The 26,059-nt window shown below is 38.2% G+C and overlaps 1 protein-coding gene across 2 annotated transcripts in view; it reads right to left on the bottom strand.

Moving 5' to 3' along the window:
* The window catches only part of LOC122829010 (protein sidekick-1-like), a 403,194-nt gene that overhangs the window by 151,338 nt on the left and 225,797 nt on the right, over positions 1-26,059 (bottom strand). For both annotated transcript variants that reach the window (XM_044113150.1, XM_044113152.1), the window contains one exon: positions 6,991-7,124. In XM_044113150.1, the coding sequence (XP_043969085.1) occupies positions 6,991-7,124 (134 nt within the window). The remainder of the gene's footprint in view (positions 1-6,990; positions 7,125-26,059) is intronic.

A 26,059-nucleotide genomic window follows, 5' to 3' on the forward strand; every position in this document is an offset into this window, starting at 1 on the left:
TAAACATTTGTTTATATTTAGAGTTTTAAAAAAGGAAATGTTAAAAACGTTTAAAATAAATTGCTTTATGTATAAAACTCTTTCCTACAGTTAATGTTCAGAACTGCGCAGACGCCTGCAGGATTTTATCGGAGGGCAGCAGCGCCTGCAGCTGTACCACTGTACATACTCTGCGTACCTTGAGATCTTCCTTTAAGTGAAAAAAGAAAAGAATAATTTCTGGAATTTTTACTATTTAATTCTCTTTACTATTAACAAAATTGTGGATTAAAAAAAGATCTTTTGTGCCAAAACATCTTGTACTAAGCCCACATCTGTGTGAGTCTCTGGGGGTGAGCATCCAAAGCCTAAGTTTGAACCTCTCCTAATGCTAAGAGCGGTCGTTTGGATTCTAGTAGATCTTTTTACCATGTGCGGTTCTGGAGGGTCGTCGGTTTATGAACTTCTTTGAAGTTTCCCCAACTGGAGAGCTGATGGGTCACCTGTCGGATGACATCTTCTGCTTTTCCTGAGCGTCGCGCTAAGACTGCGGGTTAAACAATTTAATCTAGTCGACATCTACTGGTGTCAGCCAGCGGGTGACCAGTCAGCTGTTCAGTGCGCGAAACCACAAAAAAGCTAATAAATTGGCGACCTGCCAGAGCCGCACACTGTAAAAAGCTCAGGCGGGATCTTAGAACTATGGGAGGTTCAAACTCTACTCATTCATTTTTAGCTTACAGAAAAACGCCAACCCGTAAAATAAACAAAAGCAAACTGACCAATAAGATTTTGGCTTTGGCATGCCCTACCTCACCCTTCACAGACCGTACACAGCTGTGTGTACAATATCTTTTGACATAAAATATATATTTTCTCCACAATGTTGCTAATAGTAAAGAGGGTTAGATAATAAAACAATAACTATTCTTTCTTTTTTTTTATTTAAAGGAAAATTTCAAGGTACTCAGTCTGTACGGCGTGTGCAGCTGCATGTGTTACTGCACCAATTCATACTCAGTCACTTGTGGGCAATTTAGAATCACACGACCTCCAAATGGGAATCAAACTTAAAACTCTGAACTAAAAACGTCTGATCACATAATAGCAATTAACCATAGCTATCCTTACTGATAACTATTGTGAGTAGTCCATAACATTAATGTGATCAGGCAGCATGTAATCATATATACATATACCGTAATTTCCGGACTATAGAGCGCACCTGATTATAAGCCGCACCCCCCTACATTTTTAAAGGAAACACATTTTGTACATACATAAGCCGCACCGGTGTATAAGCCGCATGTGCCTACATTGAAACATGAGATATTTACAAAGAAAGACGGTACACAGAAGGTGTTTTTAAAGTTTTAATAATATGCCGTAGCTTTTCTTTCTGAACAGCAGCAATATAGCAAAACAACACTAACAGGGCTGGTTTAAATAACATATGGTTAAAAGTCACGGAGAGCCGTCATCCTCTTCCTCCTGTGCACTGAAACCATGGAAATCTTCAGTTTACGTGCAGCAGCTCTGTTTCCTTCTTTATCGGCCAGCTCGATTGCTTTTAATTTGAAAGCTGCATCATATGCATTTCTTCTTGCATTCTCCACAATGAGGGTTTGTTCAAGCTAATTTTATTCATGCACAAAGCACGATGTTACATTAGTCTTCCTCTACAGATGTATTCCAGCTGTCTCACGCTTACCTTTTCTGCTCCAGCGCCCCTACTGGCCGTTAGAAAAAATTCATAAATAAGCCGCATCGTTGTATAAGCCGCAGGGTCGAAAGCGTGAGACAAAAGTCGCGGCTTATAGTCCGGAAATTACGGTATGTATTATTGTTAGAAAGGCTGAGCGAAGAAAATGTATGCCTGTATCAAACAAGTAGCCCTTCGTGTTACTCTGTACCTGTGAAGTACCAGTCTCAAAAAGGTTGGTGACACCTGCTTTAGGGTTTACAGTAGAAAAGTTAAACCAACAGAACTGCTTATGTGGAGAGAAGTGAGACTTACCCAACCTCTGCATAGCACACTAATCTAAATGATTCTGGCAATATTTGTTTGAAGATATGTTCACTTGTTAGAAAATTCCTAGAGTGATTTGGTGGAACAGCAAACTTCTCCAATATTCTTGGACTTTTGAATAATTCTTTCTTAAAGTTAAACAACGGGATTCAAATACCCTTTTTTACCGGTTTCGGATTGATGGACAGAATAAGAAGCCTTTCTAAGGAAATTTCTGATGATTCTCCATCTTTGCAGTGTGTTAAAACACACATGCATCCTCCAGAACAGTAAACTGCCAAAACTCATTTTATAGAGGTAGTCACTCCAGCAGATGATTCATTAATCAAGCATATTTATCAGTAGAACTTGATTGCTACTTTTTCTCCTAACTTCAATGGAAGCGGCAAGGGTGTGCTTAGTTTTTCCTTTCTACATTATTTTAATTTAATAAAATAGTGACGATGTGGAAAGTGAGTGTTTTATGACTCTTGAACTTGATTAAGCTCAGTTCATTTATATTATGCCCTGATACATAAAAAATGTATTCAAACAGGAAATCATTTCTTTTAAAGTTGTACTATATGTTTTAAATATTGATGAAACTATATGTATGTTTATATAACATACTCAAAAAAATTATGAATCTATGTTAAAATATTTGTTAGGTAATGCATCCCTATTTATCACATCATTCCTTTTTACATCACTTTAACTCATCAGTTTATAGCTGAGTTTTTATTTGATCCTTTCTCATCTACTTTTTATAGATTTCAATAAATCAAATCAGCCTATACACAAGGGATCTTCACTGGAGCAATGTTTATTGTAAAATGCACACACTTACAAAGTGAAAGAAACACAAACACACAGAGATGTTTATGACTGGGGATTGATCAGTGAAGCCTAACTACACCTTTAACATTCCCTAAAAAATGCCCAGGGGAGCGCTTCACTCTGACAGCAGTAACAAGGTGCCATGCTTATATTTATGTGATTGCATGTGTGTTTTCTGTGTGTACGTTTGTAGACAAGGATACCAAAGGATACAACCCCGTAAAGAGAATCTAATTAAAACACCACACAGCCACAAGGGACAGAGTATGCCCTCCCTTCCTCTCTTTCTGGTTTAAACATAGTGGGCACTTCAACTCAAGGACTGTTAGACAGTAGAGTCCATCCTTGGGCCTCCAAGGAGAGAAGATATAGGGAGAAGAATAACTAAACAAGTCATTCAATTTACAAGAGGACGTGATGTAGATAGAAATATGAACTCAGGCTGAAATTTAAATTCCAAAGTGTGATTCCGTTGAGTAAAACCAATTTCCTCCAAAATAAACAAGGTGGTCAATCACAACATCAGGTGGTTTATTGACCAAGAATTTTGCTAATTGCATTGTTTTTTTGTTGAAGTAGTATGTCAGCTATGGAAGGAGCATGTCAGAGTGTATCTGAAATCCAAGGTGAACCTGCAAAGTCTGAAATCACTATGGTTCTTGAATTGCACCCTGGTCTTAAGTGTGAATTATAGAGATTGAACAGACAATCTCAAAGACAATCAAAGTTTCATATGGCACTGCCCAAATGAAGCACAGATAATTTTAAAGGAGTGGTTTTATGTATTTTGTAGTTCATCTGATGAGCTCAGTAGGTCACCAGGGGCCTCATGCGTGTGCACAAAAAATGTGTGCCGCCATATTTTACGCACAAGTCGGCATGAATAAAAATCAACTTTGCGTCAAAGTTTGCATAAATATACGCACACATTTTCACTGGCATGAAATGACATGCAAACTTTTTCTGTGGACAATATCAAACTACAAAGTGTCAAAACTCACCTAAATACACTGAAATCTGACTGCATACAGTGTTACCTAGACCAAGAATCATCAAACCCAATGATTTTTCATGATTTTAGTATTTTATTGTTAAAACGTAAACGATGAAACTGAACCGCATTTATCCTCAGACAATAAACTAATTGCACGCAAAATAGAAAAATAAAAATAAAAATAAAGGTATGTGAAAAACTTACTCGAATGTAAATAGTACTTTTTCTCAGTTTTTGTCTCATAAAGATGTAACGCATTGGTCCGTGCGCCAAAGCGCATGAAATGCATCTATTGGGTAATTTTATTCTCACTAAAAGAAGAAAACAGGGTTGAAAACTTAAAAACCTAGATATCTATTTTATCTACTTTTTCAAGTAAGCCAAGATAGAAGACTCCAAAATTGATGATATTCCTTGCTTATTTAACAAGGTACTATGTTGGGTTCATGTTTTGAAGCTCTGCGCTCACACTGTTTATTAGTAATTTTAGAATTTATTCAGTTTCAACTGTTTATTTTATTTATATCGCTATGAATAACAGAAGAAGGCAGATCACACCACAGTAATGAAAAAGAAAATAAAGTACAAGTCTAAATGAACACATTTTTAATAAATAAAAAGAATGTGGGGCAAGAGTTCAGTTTTAAATCTATCCACATTACTGTGTGACTAGAAGAATTATACTGTAACAAAAAAGGCAGAGAAAAAAAGAATAGATCAGTCAACAGGTGTGTCTGACATTTTTTTGCATAATCCATTTGTCTAAAAATTATAATGGGGCTTGATCTGAATATGCCAGCAGTGAATTAAAGGGGCAAATATCAGCATCAGTTGTTTAACTGGCCAACCTTAAAAGCAATTAGTTACAATTGTAATTTACTGAGATATATTTGTGAGCAAACAGAACTCAAACTCAAAGACTAAACTAAAACCATCAGATTGTTGCTATGGTAAGAAAACAGTCTAAATATGAGGAATGTTCTTGCAAGCTCCTTAAAATCTTGCATTTAAATGTTAAACAATTTAAAATATTTTACCTTATCTATGTTAAAATGTTTACTGTGTAAATATTTTATGTAAATATCTAATTTATTGAGCATTGGCTATATCTGTGGTCTTTGTTTGCATCTATGGAAAACCACATGTAAAACCATGGGCCAGTTTTACATGTGATCAGCATTAAATCCACTGACTGATTACTTAATTTGGATTTAACAGACATGTAAATAACTGGTAATTTTAATTTTTTAAATTTATTTTATTTCTTGGCTTTAAGACTCTGTAGTTGTGTGTTTAAGTATTGACAGCAAAGTCTTCCGGTAAGATAATTATCAAGTAGTATTTCTACATTTACTGTCAACGTAACATCATTTTAAACAAAAACACGATGGGCTGCTGGTGGACCGCCTCGGACAGTTTTAACAAACGTAAAAAACAGAGCTTTAAGTATCAAAACAATCGAAAGCTTCTACAACTATCAAAGCTAGCTGAAATGGAAGTACAGTGGGCACAGAAATTATTCAGACCCATTTTAGTTTTTCCCTCTTCATTTCATTGCAGCCAAGATCAAAAAACGTTTATATTGTTTCTCATGAATGTACACTCAGTATCCCATCTTGACAGAAAACAACAGAAATGCAGAATTTTTGGCAAATTTAATGAAAAAGAAAAACAAAACTATTACATGGTCATAAGTATTAAAACCCTTTGCTCGGTATTGAGTTTTGAGCTATTGCAGCCATGAGTGTTCTTGGGAATGCTGCAACAAGTTTTTTACTCCTGGATTTGGGGATCCTCTGCCTCTTCTTTGCCAATCTTCTCCAGTTCCTTCAGGTGTGATGATGAATGTTTGGGGAGCCATTTTCAGGTCTCTACAGAGATGCTCAATTGGGTTTAGGTCAGATCTCTGGCTTGGCCAGTCAAGAATGGTCACAGTTGTTCAGACTCTGACATAAAGCCCCGATGGTGGAGGGCTGGAGTGATAGTTGACTTTGTGGAGCTTTCCCATCCTATCAGCTCAGTTTGGCTGGATAACCAGGTCTAGGAAAAGTACAGGTCGTCCCATATTTCTTCTATGTAAGGATATTGGAGGTCTCTGTGCTCGTAAGAATCTCGAGTGCTGCAGAAATTTTTTTTGTAACGTTGGCCAGATCTGTGTCTTGCTGTAATTCTGTCCCTGAGTTCACCTCATGATTCCCATTTGCTCTTACATGAACTGTGAGGTCAAGTTCAATCAGTTTAATTAAACACAGCTGGATTCCCATGAAGGAGTCTCAAGGAGGATCAGAAGAAATGGACAGCGTGAGTTAAATCTGAGAGATACAGAAAAGGGTCTATTCATTTTATTTGTATTTTTATTTTTTTCTGTGAGCTGCACCGATTCTGTATGCACTGTCCACAGGCGGTTGAGATTTCTAAGTCAAGCGTACATTTGAATGGATACCAACACATTTGTTAATGTGTTATGCTTTTATTATGTAACAAACTTTGAATTACCTTTAGCTGAATTCAAAAAAGCTTGACACATCTAGTGTGGCAATTGTGTTGCAACACCATCACTCTTCACTAGCTTTAAGTTGGGCACTTGACTGCATTGAGCTTGTTTTCTGTCTTTTAGACTTTTTTTTTTTTTTTTTTTACATGATCTCGATTTTGGACATAGTTAATTATGAAATAACTATTATAACATACAAAGTTGAACACAGCCAAAAACACAAAAATGCTTCTCAATTGTAGCTACATTGAGCAGTGTGTACATGAGCATAATTGACAGAACAACAACCTCTTTTATATCCCCTTTTAGATTCTATAAAACAGGGGTGGGCAACTCCAGGACTCGAGGGCCGGTCTCATGCAACTCTTAGATGTTTCTCTACCTCCATATACCTGAGTCAAATAACGAGGTCATTAGCAGGACTCTGCAGAGCCTGACTGTTCCTAGGAGGTCATTCAACTATTGGATTCAAATGTATTGGACCAGGGAGACATCTAAGAATTGCAGGACACCGGCCCTTGAGGACCATGGTTGCCGACCTCTGCTAAAAGGGGGATATAAAAGGTCACTGTTGGTTTCAAACACCCTGGCTGGTTTGGTTACAGTCTGATGCCTCACATAAAAAGCTTTTTTTGATTTTCTATCACCTCTTCCAGATTCAAAAATTGTTTTTCTTACCTGAGATGCTGAGGTAGACAGCAGGGCTTATCACAATCTCTCCTGTCATCTCGTTCACCGCCTCTACATGGTAACGTCCTGCATCCGCCGCAGTGGTTACCAGGACAACTAGCTGATTATCCAAAGTGATGGCTCTGCAGGACATAAATCAAACACACCATCAACATGGGTTTGCAACAAAAAACAACACATCTCATAGAAAAAAAAAAACATACAACTTTCCAATGTTGCTTGGTCTCTAACAAGAACAATGCTCAAACGCAGACTCTGTCAAGAGCAAAGTAATTATCGCCAAGACGATTCAGAATTTATAAGTGGGAGAAGAAAATATTGAATGAAAGCATTGAAATAGGCTAGAAGATTCAGAGAGCTTAAATAAATCTCTCCCACTATCCCACAGATTTATATTTGGCTCATTTTGTCTAACTTGGATCCTTTTGGCCATTTGTTCTTATTGTTTGTATATCTTTATTCCTTATACTGATCTGTCTTAATTTTTCCATGTTCAAACAGCAACCAATATGCCACAAGCATGCGGCATACTATAATACAAACACACAAAACAGCCTTAAAATATACAGAATCTGAAACAGTTTTTCTTTGAGCACAGGAAGAAAACAAAATATGCAAGCTGATTTTATGTTGCTGTTTCGAGGGAGCATAATAGGAAGAACGACTCTGAAGGTGGAAAGATTGCAAAAGGTGGTAACAAGGGTGAAGATTTATATTTGTAGTACTTAGATTTTCTTATATTTGAACTAGTCTGACAACAAATGCCAGCAGGCAGGCAAGAACAGCAGGATGTTTTTACTGATGCTACTTGTGTTTTGAGTGTGTAACTGGATGGCATACTGCTTCAAAATTCTAACTGAACAGCCTCACTGAAGTAAAATCGATATGACCGAAGGGAGAATGTAGCTATATTAAATTGAGATGTCTGTCTTTTAAACTCATACGCACCATCCGTGTCCACACAGTGGATGCTGTTTGCTCGCACGCACTCAAGAGTTCTTTGAGAAACACTCTGCAGGTCTCATATATTTAACATAATTATTCACTATTTATTCACATATTATCTGTCTTACATTATACTGTCATAACAAGGCGACAGTTTCAAGAAAACATTATTAATAAAAGATTTATACCACGACATTACATCGTATTCCAAGTAAGCACAGATACGTCATTTGTTTTTGCTGATACAAATTTTATTAGCATTGTTTAGCAATCCCTTTTTATTTTTTTACAGAAAAAAAATAATAAGAAGATCAGGAATGGAAATTACCTCCAAAGTTATTAGAAGGCGAGAAATAAACATTTATGCCATGCTGATTTTGTATACAAGGAACAGAGACTGATATAAGAACTTCTTTTCCCAGAAGGCATTGCATGACCCCAATTTCAGTTTCTAGGAGGAAGAAGAGGATGCCACAGCACGATTATCTGATACGTTAACCAGTTTTTATGCCCACTTCCTGCCTCTCTGTCATCCTGTAAGATTCACAGCTGCATGGATATTTATATGTCAAGCCTAGAAAGTTAGGATAGAGATAAATCATAATTAGTCACAGCACTGGAATGTGATTAATCTGTAGGCCTGTCGCAATAAACAATAATCAATTAATCGCACAATAAATTAAAATCATCAACCTCATTTTAATTTATTGGCTTTATTGTTTCCTCCTGCCTTTTTCTCTTTCTTTTGATGACATTGGATGAAAAAAGGCTAAATTCCAGCGATCTCCACTGACCACTCCCTTCCTCATTTTCCAGCGCACACTACAAGATCTTAGAATTGTCGGCTGAACGTAGGCCCATTTTCAAAACCTGAGAGACCACACACTAGCCAACAAAAAACTGGTTCAATCGGGTTCGATCATGCCCTGTGGTGTCCAACAATGGGTGCAAAATAATGGCTACAAGTCCAACTAACTAATTTTAAAACCAGGCATTAATCAATATTTTACTACAATTTACTTGCAATGTATGTGGCTAGAGTCACCGTAAAGTCCTACATTAATTAAATGACATTCATTTAATGCATGAATATCATTATAACCTATTTATGTCACGCTGACGATGAACAGCTGAAAAGTTACGGGTATACTGCGGTAGCAATTTTGCTCCAATTTGTCTCCTTGCCAATTTTGTGGATATTCTTTGCACGGAATGTTGAATAAACATTAATGTTGTTTCCACACATCTCCAATGACCGCTGAACTTTGAGTTGTGCCATGTCAGCTGTTTGGATTCCCTTCCGCGATTTCCCCTCAGAAAGCGAGGAGGGGAATCTGAACTTTCTAATTAGCTACCTGTCACATTCAACAGATTGTGGGGAAAACCCCACACATTATTTCAAGCGACAATCTTAGAATGTTGGATGTTCTAAGATTGCCACTGTCGTAAGGGGGAAATTGGGTCAAACCATCGTGTAGTGTGAACTGGGCTTAGGGGAGGAGTGAACTATTGCATCAGGTAGTCGATATGCCCACCTTCTCTATCTAAATATTATAACTATTAAATAATTATCAAAGGGCAATAGAGTACACAGACTTCATAATCTGTACTCTTTTGGTTGAATGTAGTTTTTATTTCCACTTTGGTTTTATGTTGTTTAGTTTTTATTGAAGTTCATTTTTGGTCAATGGAGACTGAGAATCCATTTTATTTTTGTTTTTGATTGTTTTGTTTATTTTGTTTACCAGTTCCACTGTTAAGTGCTCTTTTGAAATTAAAGTTTTTTGGCAGAATATCACTTGCATTATTATGTCATTACCATTAAATTACTTAAAAATGGTCCTCAAATAATATTATCGTTTATTACAATAATATTTGAGACAATTAATCGCTCATGTCATAATTTGTGGTGATAAGAAGACGCAACGGACCCAGGGTGAAGAGTGATTGATGATGAATTTAATGATAAACTGACACTCCTTTTGTATCTTTTTATCATAATTTGTGAGATGCCCATCTACCTTCCAAACAGAAACAAACTTCTTTGTAAAATTGAAATCCATCCATCCATCCATCTTCTTCCGCTTATCCGGGGTCGGGTCGCGGGGGTAGCAGCTTCAGAAGGGAGGCCCAGACTTCCCTCTCCCCAGCCACTTCCACCACCTCCTCTGGAGGAATTCCAAGGCGTTCCCAGGCCAGCTGAGAGACATAGTCCCTCCAGCGTGTCCTGGGTCTTCCCCGGGGCCTCCTCCCGGTGGGACGTGCCCAGAACACCTCACCAGGGAGGCGTGCAGGAGGCATCCTGACCAGATGCCCGAGCCACCTCAACTGACCCCTCTCGACGTGAAGGAGCAGCGGCTCTACTCTGAGTCCCTCCCGGATGACTGAGCTTCTCACCCTATCTCTAAGGGAGAGCCCAGCCACCCTGCAGAGAAAACCCATTTCGGCCGCTTGTATCCGTGATCTCGTTCTTTCGGTCATGACCCAAAGCTCATGACCATAGATGAGGGTGGGAACATAGATTGACCGGTAAATCGAGAGCTTCGCTTTTTGGCTCAGCTCTCTCTTCACCACGACGGACCGGTACAGCGCCCGCTTGACGGCAGACGCTGCACCAATCCGCCTGTCGATCTCCCGCTCCCTTCTTCCCCCATTCGTGAACAAGATCCCGAGATACTTAAACTCCTCCACTCTACCCTTTTCCGGCTCAAGACCATGGCCTCGGATTTGGAGGCACTGATCGCCATCCCCGCCACTTCACACTCGGCTGCGAACCGCTCCAGCGAGAACTGCAGATCACGCCCCGATGAAGCCAAAAGGACCACATCATCCGCAAAAAGCAGAGATGCGATCCTAAGGCCACCAAAACGGATCCCCTCAACACCCTGGCTGCGCCTAGAAATTCTGTCCATAAAAGTAATAAACAGAATCGGTGACAAAGAGCAGCCCTGGCGGAGTCCAACTCTCACCGGAAACGAGCCCGACTTACTGCCGGCAATGCGGACCAGACTCTGACACCGGTCGTACAGGGACCTGACAGCCCGTATCAAGGAGCTCGGTACCCCATACTCTCGGAGAACCCCCCACATGGCTCCCCGAGGGACACGGTCGAACGCCTTCTCCAAGTCCACAAAACACATGTAGACTGGTTGGGCGAACTCTCATGCACCCTCCAGGACCCTGCTGAGGGTGTAGAGCTGGTCCAGTGTTCCACGACCAGGACGAAAACCACACTGCTCTTCCTGAATCCAAGGTTCGACAATCCGACGGACCCTCCTCTCCAGAATCCACTCCAGAAACCTCCTCTAAAATTGAAATACTTTTCTAAATGTAAATCTCCCAGGGTTTTGAATAATTTAAAGTTCAGCTGTAAGTTAGCAGAAACAAATTGACTCAAAGTGAAAAATACTTCAATGATCCCAAAGTAAATAAATTTAAAAAAAGAAATAAAGAAATTAAAAATAAAACAAAACACTGTCAGACAATACTGTAAAAATATCTTAAAATGTTTTTGTTCCTTTTTTGCTTGTAGAAACAAATTATTTCTTGCAATCATTGAATTATTTTTCTTTAAATAGCCCATGATGTCTGGAATACATGTTGCTGTTTAACTATCAGTTAACTATGAGAATGAGGTATTTGGTGTGGCATGTTTCTTCATAATTGCAGGTGTGAACAAAACAATGTGGAGCACAGCTAAAGTGATCATCAGCACCCATAGCTTAATTATGGCTCTGATGATGGATCCACATGCAAGTTGAAACATTGCAGCCCTATAATGTCTAACCAGGACAGGCAAAAAGAGAGAGAGGAAGAGGAGATGAGAGCCACAAATAACGTTAGGTTGTTCGATAACGCAGCCCATACACACCGACTGGTGCACAGAAATCCTCAGGTCTAATTTTATTTTGTGTGATTTCCCTGGAGAACATCCGCAATAGTCAGAGCCTCAACCCCAGCAATGACACTTCTCTGCTTGTGTGAGTGCATGTTGCTTTTTCAGTCCATCTTTCAATTACATCCACCTGCCTAAAGCAGAGACTTAAAAATGTCCCCTTTTCACAGTAAGAATGAATTCAGTGTCATTTTTAAGCGTATATCACAATTTATAGGTGTTTAGTCCAATTGCAGCACTGACCATCCAGGAACTCTACAACTGCTTTATCCTTCGCATACTGATTTATATTAAAGGCATGTCTCCACTTGCCCACAGAGTCTTTGGGAGGTTCAAGAGAATCTGAATTAGCAAGTTAACATTCAAAGTCGAAAGATCTCAGAGGGCAGGTGGGAGGTTTTCTATAGGACCAATTAAGACAATATGTTGACATCTGTGTATTTGTGCACTGAGAACCTTTTCTTATTAGAAATAATTTAGAATTTATGTGTAAAATAACTTGTTCTGGCTGTTTCATCTCTTGCTTTCCTTTCCCACTGGATGTTTACAACCAAAAGCAGAACTTTTCGTAGTTCATAAATGTAGTCAAGTTCCAACTACAATCTTTGATTGGACTTTCATGCGATAGGCAGAAGTCTTCTTAGACATGAGGTAGTGAACAATAGTGGTGTGCATTCCCAGACCTTTGTGATCTTATCTATTCACTGACTTCTGAAGATATGTAGCAAATTTACTAAACTACAAAAAAAAATGACTCTTCATTTAACCCTCAGGGTCCTCCTGAGTGTGACTCTCAGCAGGAGCACTGCAAATGTCACAGTTAGACAAAGGGGAAGTTTGTCTCGCTTCCCCTGGGAACTGACTTTTGGGAGTGTACTTTTACAAAAAAACCTTGTAAAAGTACACTCAGGGTCAATGTGATCCTGCTGAACTGCGTACAGAATGAAAAGCTTGTGGGGTCCTGCAGTCTTGTCTCTTAAGACTGCAGGATGGTTAAACAGAGGTGCCCTATTAAGGTCTCAGATATTTGTTAGAGAACAATTATGTGAAAAGGAAAGAGCACGGCACAACTTCCAACCACCCCAGATATAACCATCTACCTTAACTGACAGGTCAGAGCATTAAACATAGAGGCCAGCTCAGGTGGGAGAATCTGTCAGCAGGACAAATGTTTCTTGCACATTCTTCAAATGTGGCTAACAAAAAAGAGGTAAGAAAAAAGCTATGGTTGGAAAAAAAACAAAAAAAAAAAACAATTACCAGCCTTGTTTGCCACAAGCTTTACAGGGGATGCTGCAAAACACATGGGAGATAGACGATCTGGACAGATGAGGGCAAACGTGCCAAACAGCATGTATGATGGAAACACTAGCAATAAAGACAGAGCTACAATGGAGGGGTTTTGGTCAAAACATGTTCATATTTTAAGGTGGGGGATAATATGTATTTTCCAGGAACACAGTGCCATTTTGTGCCAAAGTCAAGTAGCTGTGCTATTTTCAGTTGTTATGAAAATGCTGTACCAAACACATCTTTAAAAAAAAATATGACTTCACATCTAATGCCCTGTCTGTCTTTAAGAATCTCCTAAACTTTTTGATACTCCCTTTCAGCATATCATCACATGCCAGTTTTGGGAGCATTGTAGTTCGAATGATCAGCTCAGCAGACACACAGTTCCACCCGGTATTTGCAAATTGCTGATGCGACTAGTCTGTGGGAGCTAAATGGAGGAGGCACGTGATGTGTGGTGTGGAAGATTGGCTAGAGTCTGCAGCTCCAACGAGGAGCTTTGTGTCAATAGCTACCTCATTGTATAAACATTGTTGCCACAGGAGATGCAAGGATTCTTCAAACATGAATGAATTACTCAAAGTATCATTGCAGGTATGCAGGGTTTCCCCCGGAAAACTTGCTAAGCCTGGTGGTCGGGGCACTGAGTTGGGGCACCAAGGCTGTTCACTGTGTTTTTGTATTAAAAGACATTATGTAGACAGGAAATGGAAAAATATTACTGGGAAATTATAAATGTTATTTAAACCCTCAGCTAGAGTCTTAAAAATATATATATAAAAAATACAATTACAAAGAACATCAATTATTTGCACTTCTGTTTAATCCAAAGTAAGTCAGCATTTCCCCCATAAATGCTAATTATTTATTTATTTATTCTTTTCCCACCAGGGGGTCCTTTTTGTGGGCTCTAGTGTCCGTTTTATCATAGTAGGCTGACAGGAGGGGAGGAGGGAGAGAGGGGAAGACATGCGGCAAATGTCGTCGGGTCCGGGAATCGAACCCGCGACGGCCGCGTCGAGGACTGAAGGCCTCCAAACGTGGGGCACGCTAACCTCTACGCCACCGGAGCACGCCCCAAATGCTAATATTTCGACACAAACCACAGATGTATAAATGTAACATTTGTTTATGCAACACTTAAGGGGTGAGGGGTGAGTTACACAACTGTTATGGGGGTGATACTAACATAACGCAAGTGTGGGGGTGGTCGGGGTGGGGTGCCATGGGGTAGGTTCCCCGGCCAAAACAAACTTAACCATACTTAACAAGTATGGTTTGAGCTTTGTTTGTTCGCAAATTCATTTCAGTAAACAGCAATTATGACTGGTTGCTCTTTAGGAAGGCCAATTAAACTACCCTCTTATCCCCGAATTTACTAATCCATAATGAAATTATGTTAGTGGTGCTGATGTTCTTAGTAGCAAGAGGGGCCCCGAAATCAAATTCTGTTCAAGGCCTCATAAAACTTTGGACAGGCCCTGATGACTTACCATTGCACATCTGTGCTGGGTACAGAGATTTGCCCATCTCAGGAGATTTACTTTATGTGGTTTTAGTAGGGCTTCCATTTCGTGTCTGTTGAGTTTTTAATAAGCGTCACAGAAACGTTTGGTTGCCCGAGCATTATGGAACGGGTTTTTCTGATCTTCACGGGGCCACGCACATTAACTTTGCCTAAGTGGACAAAGCATTTGATAAGGTTTGATATTCGTGTAACCGGAAAAATAATAAAAATGATGATAAAATCAATTCAAATCAGTGAAGCGTGACTGGTAGGTGCACTAAAACTCCTCCACAGACCTGAAACACTTACATAAACTATATCAGCACAGAGACAGAGCCAAGTGTTGGGCAGCAAGTTGAGATGTAAATGCCGTACATAATCATGTTCACAAAGATAAATCACTCTCACCGCTCTCTCAACGCGCACCTCTAAAAATGCGACTGCAGGTTAAACCATAGAGCTGCACAGAGCTAACGAAGTGGGTTTTGAACTTGACTCTTAGCTTGATGAAAAAGTCTGCAAACAAACATAATTCCTCACAGGGGATTGATGTAAATATCCATAAAAGGTTGACTGAAGAGAGGCGCGTGAGATCTAGACTGAGGTAAACTTTAGAGATCAACCAGCAACAGTGTGCGATGCAATCAGTGCTGTGATTGGTTCACGCTCTAACTTTATAGACTGTTAAATGCATCAACTAAACTCATCATTTAGGAATAATCCTGCTCCAAAACCTTCAGTGCAACAGATACGCTTGCAGTTCAGCTTATCAATCATAATTTTTTTAAAAAGAGATTTTTTTATTTTATTTTTTTTATTATTTTTCTAAAAACAAAAACAAGCAATGCTTAGCCTGGCATGAGGGCAAGTAAAGCTTTGCGTGCTGCAAGGCTTATAATACACCTGGGTGTAACCCTGGGTACGTGTTTGATGAGAGAATGACATTACAACATTATAAAGCTCAAAAAGTTGATTTTCATAATACCTCTCCTTTTAAATCAGTCAGACTTAAGAAATAAGCACGTGCAGGGAGGGGGGGTTAAGGAGGCTTGAGCCCCTGCCCCTTTTATCCTTGATGCTCCTAGTGACCTTTTTGAGGGTTTTTTTTTTTTTTTTTTTTTAAATTTTTTATTATTATTTTTTAAATCTGTGTGTCAGAAGGCCTGCTTGTGCCCCTCTGCAATAATATTTATGTAAATATAAAAAATTAGCAAAATAAACTAGTCTGGCTGCCCTGAATGATTTCATAGAACAAATCAACATGATTGGGCTACCGTAGCTGCGTTTTCATTACAAATGTAGACAAATCTGCTAAAGTTGAAAAGACACAATTTCGCAATTGTGGTGCTCCCATTAAATATGAAATGAAATTAAAATCATACGTAAAGTCTAATAATGACTCTCAGTTCCTCACATGTCGCAGGCCACAGGATGAGCGAGCGGGTGAGTGAAAATGTGTAAGTTATTTAATATTTCATACCCCCTGAAAGTGTGTGTGTGTGTGTGTGTGTGTGTGTGCATCAAGTCTGGTGGATTGACTTTCACTCCAATGCCAATGATGCCCACCCCGTCCCATCTGCTCTCCTCCTCTATCTGTGATAGGCACTCTGCCACCTTCTTAAGGCTCGGCCCACCCCGACACACTGAGGCACGAATGCACCAGTGTGGCACCAGGGCATAAGGAGGGATCCTCCACTGTAAACAGAGTCCAGACAGAAGGCTTTTTGGCAGTTTCCCCTTCAAAGCCACAGCCAGGCAGCCACTCACACATTACCCCGGATTAGCACACGCCTTCACACCTCCACACACACACCCACTCTCACAGAGGCACAGCTTGGGACATTCACATTCTCTGTCTTTTACCCATTTCAAGTGATGTTTACTCAGAATGTGAAAATGTGAAAGCTTTCTCTGTGACACGAATTGAGAGTTAACATCAGGGTCTCTATGTGCTGACTGCTACATTATGCGTGTCTGTGACCCTGTTTAAATCTTGCCTAAATGTATATCAAGCTAGGTATTTATTACTAAATTTACACTGAGTTGAGGTGTTTAGGTTTTTTAAGCATCCTTGTCCTCAGAATTGCCTGTCAGCTTGAGTTGTGGTGATCTGCTTTCTTTCCTGAAGTAATTGGTAAGTATAAAACTCAGCTGCGCAGCGAGCAATGGGCTGAATACAAAGAAGAGTTTCTGTAGGATCTTCAACAAACCAGCATTGAAATCTTAAACTTATACAGACTCCAATTTCAAGACATATGGCTGGCTGGCTGGATGAACACATACATAAGGAATAGACACATAGTTGAATAAATTAATGAAAAATATAGACAAACAAATACAGATTGATGAATGGACAGATGTATAAACAGAGAGACAGACAGATGGAGAGAACACAGAATGGACAGAATTTGGTCAAATTCCATAGTCGTACTTTTCCAGACCGTGTAGGCATGACAATCAAATGAAGCCACAACTTCTCCTCTAACTTAACTTTGTCTTTATCTGTAAAAATCCATCCAAGTTGTCCTCATTAGTGAAGGATTTGCTCTCAAGTTTTCAAAATATGCATCTATCGAATATTATTTTGAACCAACACCTTTTTGTGGATAGATTCAGGAGGAGCTCAGCTCTTTTTAAGTCACAATAAAACTATTCTTGTAACTTTGTTGGGCTCTTGGTGAATTTGAATGTTTTATTTGGCTCGAAAGCACAGTGACTCAGAACGAACACAAAGCTGCTAGTAGGATATTTTTCAGTTAATGTCTGCCAGCCACTTTCCTGTTTGATTAAATAAGGCACAGAGAAAAGCTGGAAGAGTCAGATAAAATAAAGCAGTGACTACTACATTAATGTAGCAGCACAGAGTGCAAAAGAATTACCAATAATCCTGGCAGAGAAACAAAATCAGCGAAGGAAATTAACTTTCACCAACAGCTTGTAGTTTTTGGAAAATATGAAAGATCCCTTTTTGTAACAGGATTAAAAAGTCCAACTGAGTTAAAGCTGAAAACTGGACCTCTGCCAAGATGTTCTGACATTCAGCTGCCAGTAGTCTAACATTGAAGGCTTTGGCAATTTTTTCATGGGTAGAAAAACTGAATCGTTTGTTAACCCTCTGGTGCATGACATATTGACTCTACAGTCTTTCATGAATGGGCCTGTGTTTAAATCAATGTGTTTTTATGCTACTTTTGTCATTTTGATTCAAAATAATGTTTAGTGTGATACTTTCTACTGTGTTTTATTTCACACAAGTATTATTTCATGTTTGAAATATTTTAATGTTCCACTTTTTTAAGCATTTTTAGATGAAATTGAAGAGTATTTGTGACAATTTGTAGCACATTTTTAAAAGAAAATGATTCCTCCCACAGTCATGTGTTTTTCTAAATTCTCCCTAGGTGTGAGTGTGTGTGAATGGTTGTGTGTCCTGTCTGTCTCTGTGTTGCCCTGCGACAGACTGGTGACCTGTCCAGGGTGACCCCGCCTCTCGCCCAGAACGTAGCTGGAGATAGGCACTAGCAACCCTCCCGACCCCATTAGGGACGAAGGGTGAACAGAAAATGGATGGATGGATATATATATATAATTAAAAATATGTTTGATGTATAATTTTTTTAAAAACACCGGGAGATGGAAGCAAATGTGAGCATGTAACACTTAGGCAGGCATTATAAAGAACTGAGACTGAACTCTTAAAAATATACTTCAGTAGGTTTAACTTTAAAATTAATAACTAGTAGTTATATATTAATTAATAATTTTAATATTAATATTTATATATAATATCTATAGCATAGCTATTAATACATAATAATTGTTAATTGTTATCTTTGTACATGTTCATTCATGTATGATGCAATAAAAACAGATAAAGAGACAACCAAACATTTATCAAAGAGCTCCTCATTTCCACAGTACGCATGCTGGAAGTAAACCAAATGGGAAGGAATAATGGAAGGAGGCTGCTGATGCATTAAAAATTTGCATTAACTATTTAGAAAGCCTGGATAGAGAGATTGTCAATTTGAATGAAGCCAAACCATTTTGGTTCTTAATGAATTGATAACCGATTCACTGTAATGTAAAATGCATCTATTGAGTATATCTAATGCCAGGCACTTAGTCTAACTATAAATGTGTTTCCAACAGGACATTGACTAAGTGGCCCAAATTATGCAAACACAAGAAAACACAAAAATCTGCTTATATTCACTGGCTGTTTATCTGACAACAAAAAAGTAGCTATAAATTATTTTAGCTAAGGCCACAACTACATGAAGTACTACTCTGAAACAATGATGTGGCAACTGATTGCTCTATTTTCCACAAATTGGGATATATAAAGGAAAGGTGCGCAGCCAGCCGGATTTCTTTTTGTGCGCCGCACTTTTCTAAATTTGTCCATATGCCAAGTTTTACTGTGAAAACTGTGCACTCTTTTGCACATGAGGCCCCAGATATTCTATTAAAACACTTTATTCACTTTTTGGAACAAAAAAAAAGATGGTTTTGAGGCATTTTTGGCATTAGCATCTCATCAGATAGATTTATATCATCACATAAGATTTTTTACATTTTTGTAATAATTTTGAACTCCATACCTGAGGGCAGATAATAAACACATCTGTAATAAGCTCTCTATCACTAGAAATAAACAAATAAAAAATAATAAATTGGGGCTGGAAATATGACTTCATTTGCACTGACTCGTGGACACAAGTGTAGTAATACAAGTGTAGAGCTTGTTTTTGTTGCTTTGTTTGATTATTTATTTTTTTTACCTCTGTTTAATGAGGAACTAACTATTGAAATTAAGAATATCTTTTTCAAGTGAGACCTGGCAGATCAGCAAGAGTTTTCTGAGGAATCTAAAAAAATATTTAGAATTATGAATGAACGCCGTAGAGCTCTTCTGCTGCCATTCATGCGATGAAGTGGTATTATTCACAGTGGGAATGGAAATGCAGCAAGTGAGTTGAGGCAAACAAAATAATTTTTACAGTTATAAGTCTGATTGTAGTATAATACATCCTGATCTTGTTGCTCAACTAATAATCCTGAAAATACTTATTATAAGACTATACAGAACCAAACAGCAATTTTGTCTTTTCTGGATAGCTCCCCATCTTCACTCCCTCCCCCCTCACAAATAGAGAACTGTCTTTTAGATTTTTTTGATATCTGATTTTAAAATTGCTTAGTGATCTGAAATACTTAAGTGTGGCAAAAAAAATGAAACTAAAACTAATCTGCAGGGGGTAAAACACTGTTCTTGCAACTTTATTTTATGCAATATTGAGGTGGCAAAAGAGACGTCACATTTGGATACATCACCATTTTGTAGAACCGAAACAATCATGCACACCAGCCAAACAGTGCAAAAAGGTTGGTCTGAAGCCCAAAGTTGCATCTAACGCAAGAGCTGGAAAAGAAGGTAAATATGTTTATCTGCAGTCATCATGTGTTATTTTAACTGAATATGCCTCTCTACTAACCACTTTAATTCTGGGAGCTACACAGTCCCAGATGAAAGCATGTCTTTGAAATGTCTAACTCCTTTTCCACCTAATATCTGTCCTTACCTTACTAATACCCGCCTCAAAATCCCTGGGTATTGCCTTAGTTCCATTCACTTAATTTTGATGATTTTTCTACTCAAAGAAATAAAGCCTGCGTATGTGACACGAGACCAATAAAGGCAATGGTACTGGCTGACAACAACAAAAGATGGTAGAGGTTTTAACTGTAATGAATTCAAATGTATTTGTAAGGATTTTAACAGCCCGTTCAGTGACTTAGAAAACATTTCCCTACATTCAGCCCAGCACACTTTACAGCTCTGTAACTTGCAATTAACACAGTGCCTAAATCACAGGCTAGCATCCTCAATCACCTCAGCAAAAGGAGACAGGGAGAAGGGGACCTTTCACTGCCTGTCCAGATGCTGCAATAGCATCCCTATAAAACCCAACCAGAAAAATTACACAGTACTGGTAAACACAATGATTTTCCCTGGATACACTCAGTCTATTGTTTTCAGCCTGCAAATTTGCTTTTTTTTCATAGGAGAAAAATTAAAAAGGGGGAGCTGGATAGACTATGTTTACTTAACTGTCCCTGGTGTGGTCTGAGACGGAAAGGTAGATGAAGGACAGCAACAGGTCAGAAAAGGAAAGCACAATGTGCATAATAAAGGCAGAAAGAGAGGAGCGGGGAAAGGGATGAATCTACAGTGACAGAACAGTTTTCTCCGAAGTCTCTGCTTATTTAATCACGTAGTTTCACAAATTACATGGTTTCTACCTTGTCTCTATGTCTAAATAGACGTTAATGTAGAAAACCAGTTGCCTTTAATGTCAGGTTGCAAGCAGAAGCCACATTACAGAACCACATCTGAGGAGCCTAGATGGATGCTAACCTCGTCTTGTGTGAGGGTTTGTGTGTGCAGCTGCGCGTTGCAATCCCATTAGGTGGATGGATCTCCAGACAAATGGCTATTATACTAATTAGCACTAATTAGGTTGGCTTCCAATTAACCACACAACTGCTGGTGACTTCTCTCTTTGTCCTTCCATCTCACTCTCTTTCTTGCTGCCTCCATCTGAGAAACAAAAACTTACAATATTCACTGACACGGCCTCCTCCTAATGTTTAGCAACCCAGCACAGCTGAAGAGAGCTGATAATCTTGACACTTGAAATTGTAAATAATTATTCTGTTGTTCTGCTTCTTGCAGGTTTTTTACACCAAAAATAAAGATCCCCAATCCCAAATGGGAATTTTTACTCTGCTTTTAAAAAGCTCTCCTTACTTTGTGAATTTAACTGAAAGAAGAAAGGATGTTTTTATGACTCATTACAGTGAAGTCATTAATTACTCATTAAAGGTAGCTGTGGGATAGCTGCAATCATAATTTAACAAAAGGTTAAGATAATTTATGATAAGTAAAGGATTACAAAATTGAAAACATAAATTTGGAGTAATTCAGCGTAATATCGGACATGTGTTAGCTCTATACATTAAAAACAGATGGTTATCATGCTGGAAATCTAATTGACTGTATATGTGTGCAAGTATATAGCCTTTAATAGGATCACAGTTCTAAAATCAGAGTCCGGTATTGGTATTGAAAGGTAAACAAATTGCTTTTTGTATCTGTAAAGGTCAACAGTAACATTATCGAATAAACAAGTCTAATAGTCCTTTTGGATTATCCTCACTGAAACAAGCTCCCAGTAATAGCATCTGCTGTAACAATTTTTAACTGATACAGTTGTTACCATGGTGGCACAAAATCAATTTATGCTAAAATAAAAAGAGTTTCTGCTTGCAGGCAAAAACATCTTAATTTATATTATCCTGTAAAAAATCAAACCCCACACCTGGCCTCTTAGATGTACTGACAAACAACACACTTGAAGCTACATGGTCAGTGAACGCATCACTCACACTGACCATATACAGTAAACAGCAGGAGGCTACGGTGCAACAAAAAACTTTGAAAGCCTTTTTGAACACAAAATACTACAATGCTGAATGTGTATATTTCAGCTGGTAGCTAATATTACCACTGTGTAAAGCCTCTATAGAATTTCTTTTCAATGTGCCACATGAAAACTCAACTAAAATGACAAAAAGGGGCAAAATGAAGGAATAAGTAGGGACCTTGTATTTGTCCTGACAAAATACTTTCAAGGCAAAATAAGCTGATGTTCCATAAATAATGTAAAGCTATCTGCTTGGTATAATTCTCATTTACAACGCAATCAGAAAGTATTTATACCCTTTTCCCTTTTCTACATTTTGCTACTGTATTAAGATTTATGGAGTGCCCTATAACAAAGTAAAAAAAAAAAAGGTTTTAAGAAAAAATGTAATGTGATGAGCTTTTTATTCCAATGTCTCATAAATATTCACACCCTAGCTTAATGTTATAATTTAGAACTGCTGTTGATGATCACAATTTGAAGTCTTCTTGGGTGTGTCTCTGCAAGCATGTCACATCTGTTTTGGGTGTCCCCCCCATTCTTCTCTGTAGATCCTGTCAACCTTAGTCATTTTGGGTAACATCAGCCATTTATTGGTCTTTCTAAAATTCTCCAATTGGATTTAAGTTCCAGCTCTGGCTGGATTTAACCATTCACAAAAGTCACTCCATTACCTTGGCTGTGTAATATGAGTTATGGTTTTGTTGTAAGATAAATCATTTCCTTATTTTGAGAAAATCTCACAATTTTGGTGGTTCTTGTGTTTACTTTTTATATGCACTATTTGTTCAGTTCATGGCGTAGAAAAACAACCCAAGATGATGTACCACAGTCATGCTATACAGTATTGATGGAGTAAACTAGTTGATGAGCAGTGCCTGTTTTATCAACCCGTGATGCTCAAAAATATGGTTTCTTCATACCAGAGAAATTTTTGTCTTCTGGTCTGACAATTTCTAAGGTCTGATGGAACACTGACTTCAACTGCTTTGTCCACCTGGGCAGTCCAATGGTGGAGTGCATAAGTAATGGCTAAGTTTCTGGATGGCTTTTCGACCTTCACAAGGTAACAATGAAGCTCTAACCTGTTTAGTTTAATATAATTTCTGATAAGGAATCTATATGTCCTACATAAACACTTGGTTCAGCAGTAAACCATTTTCTAAAACACGTTACTGTTTTATAAATGAGATGGAAAGTAAGGGTCAAAAGTATATATGCGTTTCAACAACTTGCTAAGACCATAGCACCATATATTGCCCTAGCATGACAGCTTCACCAGATTGGAGCTGCCTTAATCATCTCATCTAAAGGCAGAACATTTCCCCGATCAATTTCCAAAAATATTGTCAGCGGTCTTGTGTAAGTGTGGCCAAAGTTGCAAAACCATCTGAATGCTGTTTTCAGCACCTAACTGACAAAAGTAATTTCTGCAAATACTTGCATTTCTGTTATGTTTTTTTTTTTGTTTGTTTGTTTGTTTTTGGGGGGTGGGGGGCTTTTTTTTTAAATCAATTTACATAAAATGTAAAAAAGCTGTTTTAACTTTGTCATTTTGCACTGTTGTGTATCTTTTATACTACAATCTGTTTTAGAATAATGCTGTAGGAGAACAAGACATGGAAAGGTGAAATGGTGTGAATGCTTTCTAATGACACGACCACAGGACACGATTACACAGTTATGTAGTATCATCCAAGAGGTGGAGGACAAAACAAGAACTACTAAAGTAAAAACAAAATGCCACTTTTCCAAAAGTACTATACAACTCTAGAAGCCACTGTCAGGGTGAAGAATGTATGTAAACCCAATTATGCATTTTATATTGTATACTGTGCTCATGTGACACATGGTAGGAGTCTACACCATGACCATGCACACAAAAAATACCTTTTTCAGTCAAAATGACAAAAAGAGGTAATTGCTTGAACAAAAGCAAAAGGCTTAAGGTCACCATTTTAAACATTATTAAAAAGTTTGTTGCTTGACATAACCTCCTGAATTAAAGCCCCCAAACTTCCAGGTTACTGCATTACAAAAGCCAAGAGTATCATTTCCCAGGAGTAAAAATCCAGCCTTTGTCTGGAAGAGACGGTACACCAGTGACCTTCTGTTTATTGATTTAGGTCTTTGATCTCACACATGCAATAATTTGGCTTTGGTATTAACCAGTCAATCAATATTCTGTTCTTTTTATTCCCTTCTCCGGAGGTTTGTTGGCTTAGCTCTGTAAATATGAAGGTATACTGTAAGTGCCATGTGGAAAATGACAAATGAACATGATATAAGATGAACTCTAAAAAGATTTGTTTAAGGGAAGGAGAGAGGTCTTGCAATCCATTTTGCAAATCCTTAATCAGTCTATTGACTTGTTCCAGAGTGTCATCTGTCCCTCCTGTCATATTCACCTGCAAGCATTTAACCAAGTGTCAAAACCGACTCTATAAATCACTCCTTGGTGCAGTGTGCCGTCTTTCACCTCAATGCTTATTCTTGTCTTTGCTTTCACTCCCTCTGTTTTATCAATAGGTTAAGAACTTTTTGCAGACGCAAATGGGTGTGTGGGTATATGTGCGTGAGTGTATGTAAACAGGGAAGGTGGTTAGTGATGGATGTGTGTGTGGCAGGTAATTAAAAGTGTGATTAGTGTATAATTAAAAGAGGTCTTTGTCTTTAGAATATTTAATGACTTTGGACAGGCAACACACAATTGCACACCCACACACATGCAGGTGGGTGTAAGTCTGTTATCCCAGACGTTAAAGAGAGGAATAACGTCTGCTGATATTAAGTGGGATGTAGATAGAAATTAAGAGTGGAAGAAGAAGAGTACAAGGGAAAGACAAAAAAAAACATAGGTGGATCAAATATAATGCACGTTTCAAAGACACAAATCTGGAGAATTATCCATCACTAGCAGGTGCCACAATAGATGAAAACATGCATGAGTCTGTCTCCTTCCATTCTTTCTGTATTTGAATGATAAGCTCAAATGAAGCAGAAACTCAATGGCAGACAAAAATATGTGAGCAAAAAGTAATTAAATTTATATCATAAAGGCCATCACAAGTTCAGAAAATTATTAAATGTTTAAATAAATTCAAACTTTGTTTACTTTTTTTATGTCAAATGTGACAATTGCACCGTCAGATTACGTTTAAGTGGTAGTAATTGTGCTACTACCACTTACCTCTTGGAGCCACGTCTGCATGCTATGATGATGTTGACACAAGCAGTTACTCATTTTGAGATTATTTTAAGGTCCACTTGACAAATGAAAATGCAGTTTTCACAACACCCAAATATTATGTAATAATGAAGTGTCTATGCCAAAGTTGCACTGAGATGTAGGGTCTATGACCAGAACCCACCAACTATAATTCTTTCATCAGCTGACAAAAAGCCAGTCTTCTTCTGGTTCAGTGTTGCCATATCTAGTAAGTATTCAGACTCTCAGGAGGCTCTTCCTCAAAAACCATAACAAGTTACAAAATATATATGTGTATAAATTTATATGTGCGTGTGGGCGTGTGTGTTTGTACCCCTTTGCAGTCTGTGCAGATACTTTTTTCCTGAAGTGACAAACCCATTGTTTCTTCAAAACACAGGACTTTCATCCTTTATTCTTCCTCTAGATATTGTTGAACCAAAGCTATTTTTTCTGTTGTGTGTTTGATGAAACCTTTTAAATTGTAGTTATCTTGTTGCAGTTAGTACACAAAGTAATTGTGTGGAGAAGGACAAAGCAGACAAGTGCAGAAGACAAACAAAATTCTGGATAGAAATGCCTGTTTTAGTCATACTTTTTAAGAAATGGAAACAAAACATATTTTTTACATCCTGTGCCATGTGAACTTTTTTTAGGTATTATTTAAGCCCAGGAGATTAAAATAGTTTTTAAAAAATTCAAAGCCATAAAAAAGTAAA

Source organism: Gambusia affinis, linkage group LG04 (assembly GCF_019740435.1).
Source record: "Gambusia affinis linkage group LG04, SWU_Gaff_1.0, whole genome shotgun sequence".
Lineage (NCBI taxonomy): Eukaryota > Metazoa > Chordata > Actinopteri > Cyprinodontiformes > Poeciliidae > Gambusia > Gambusia affinis.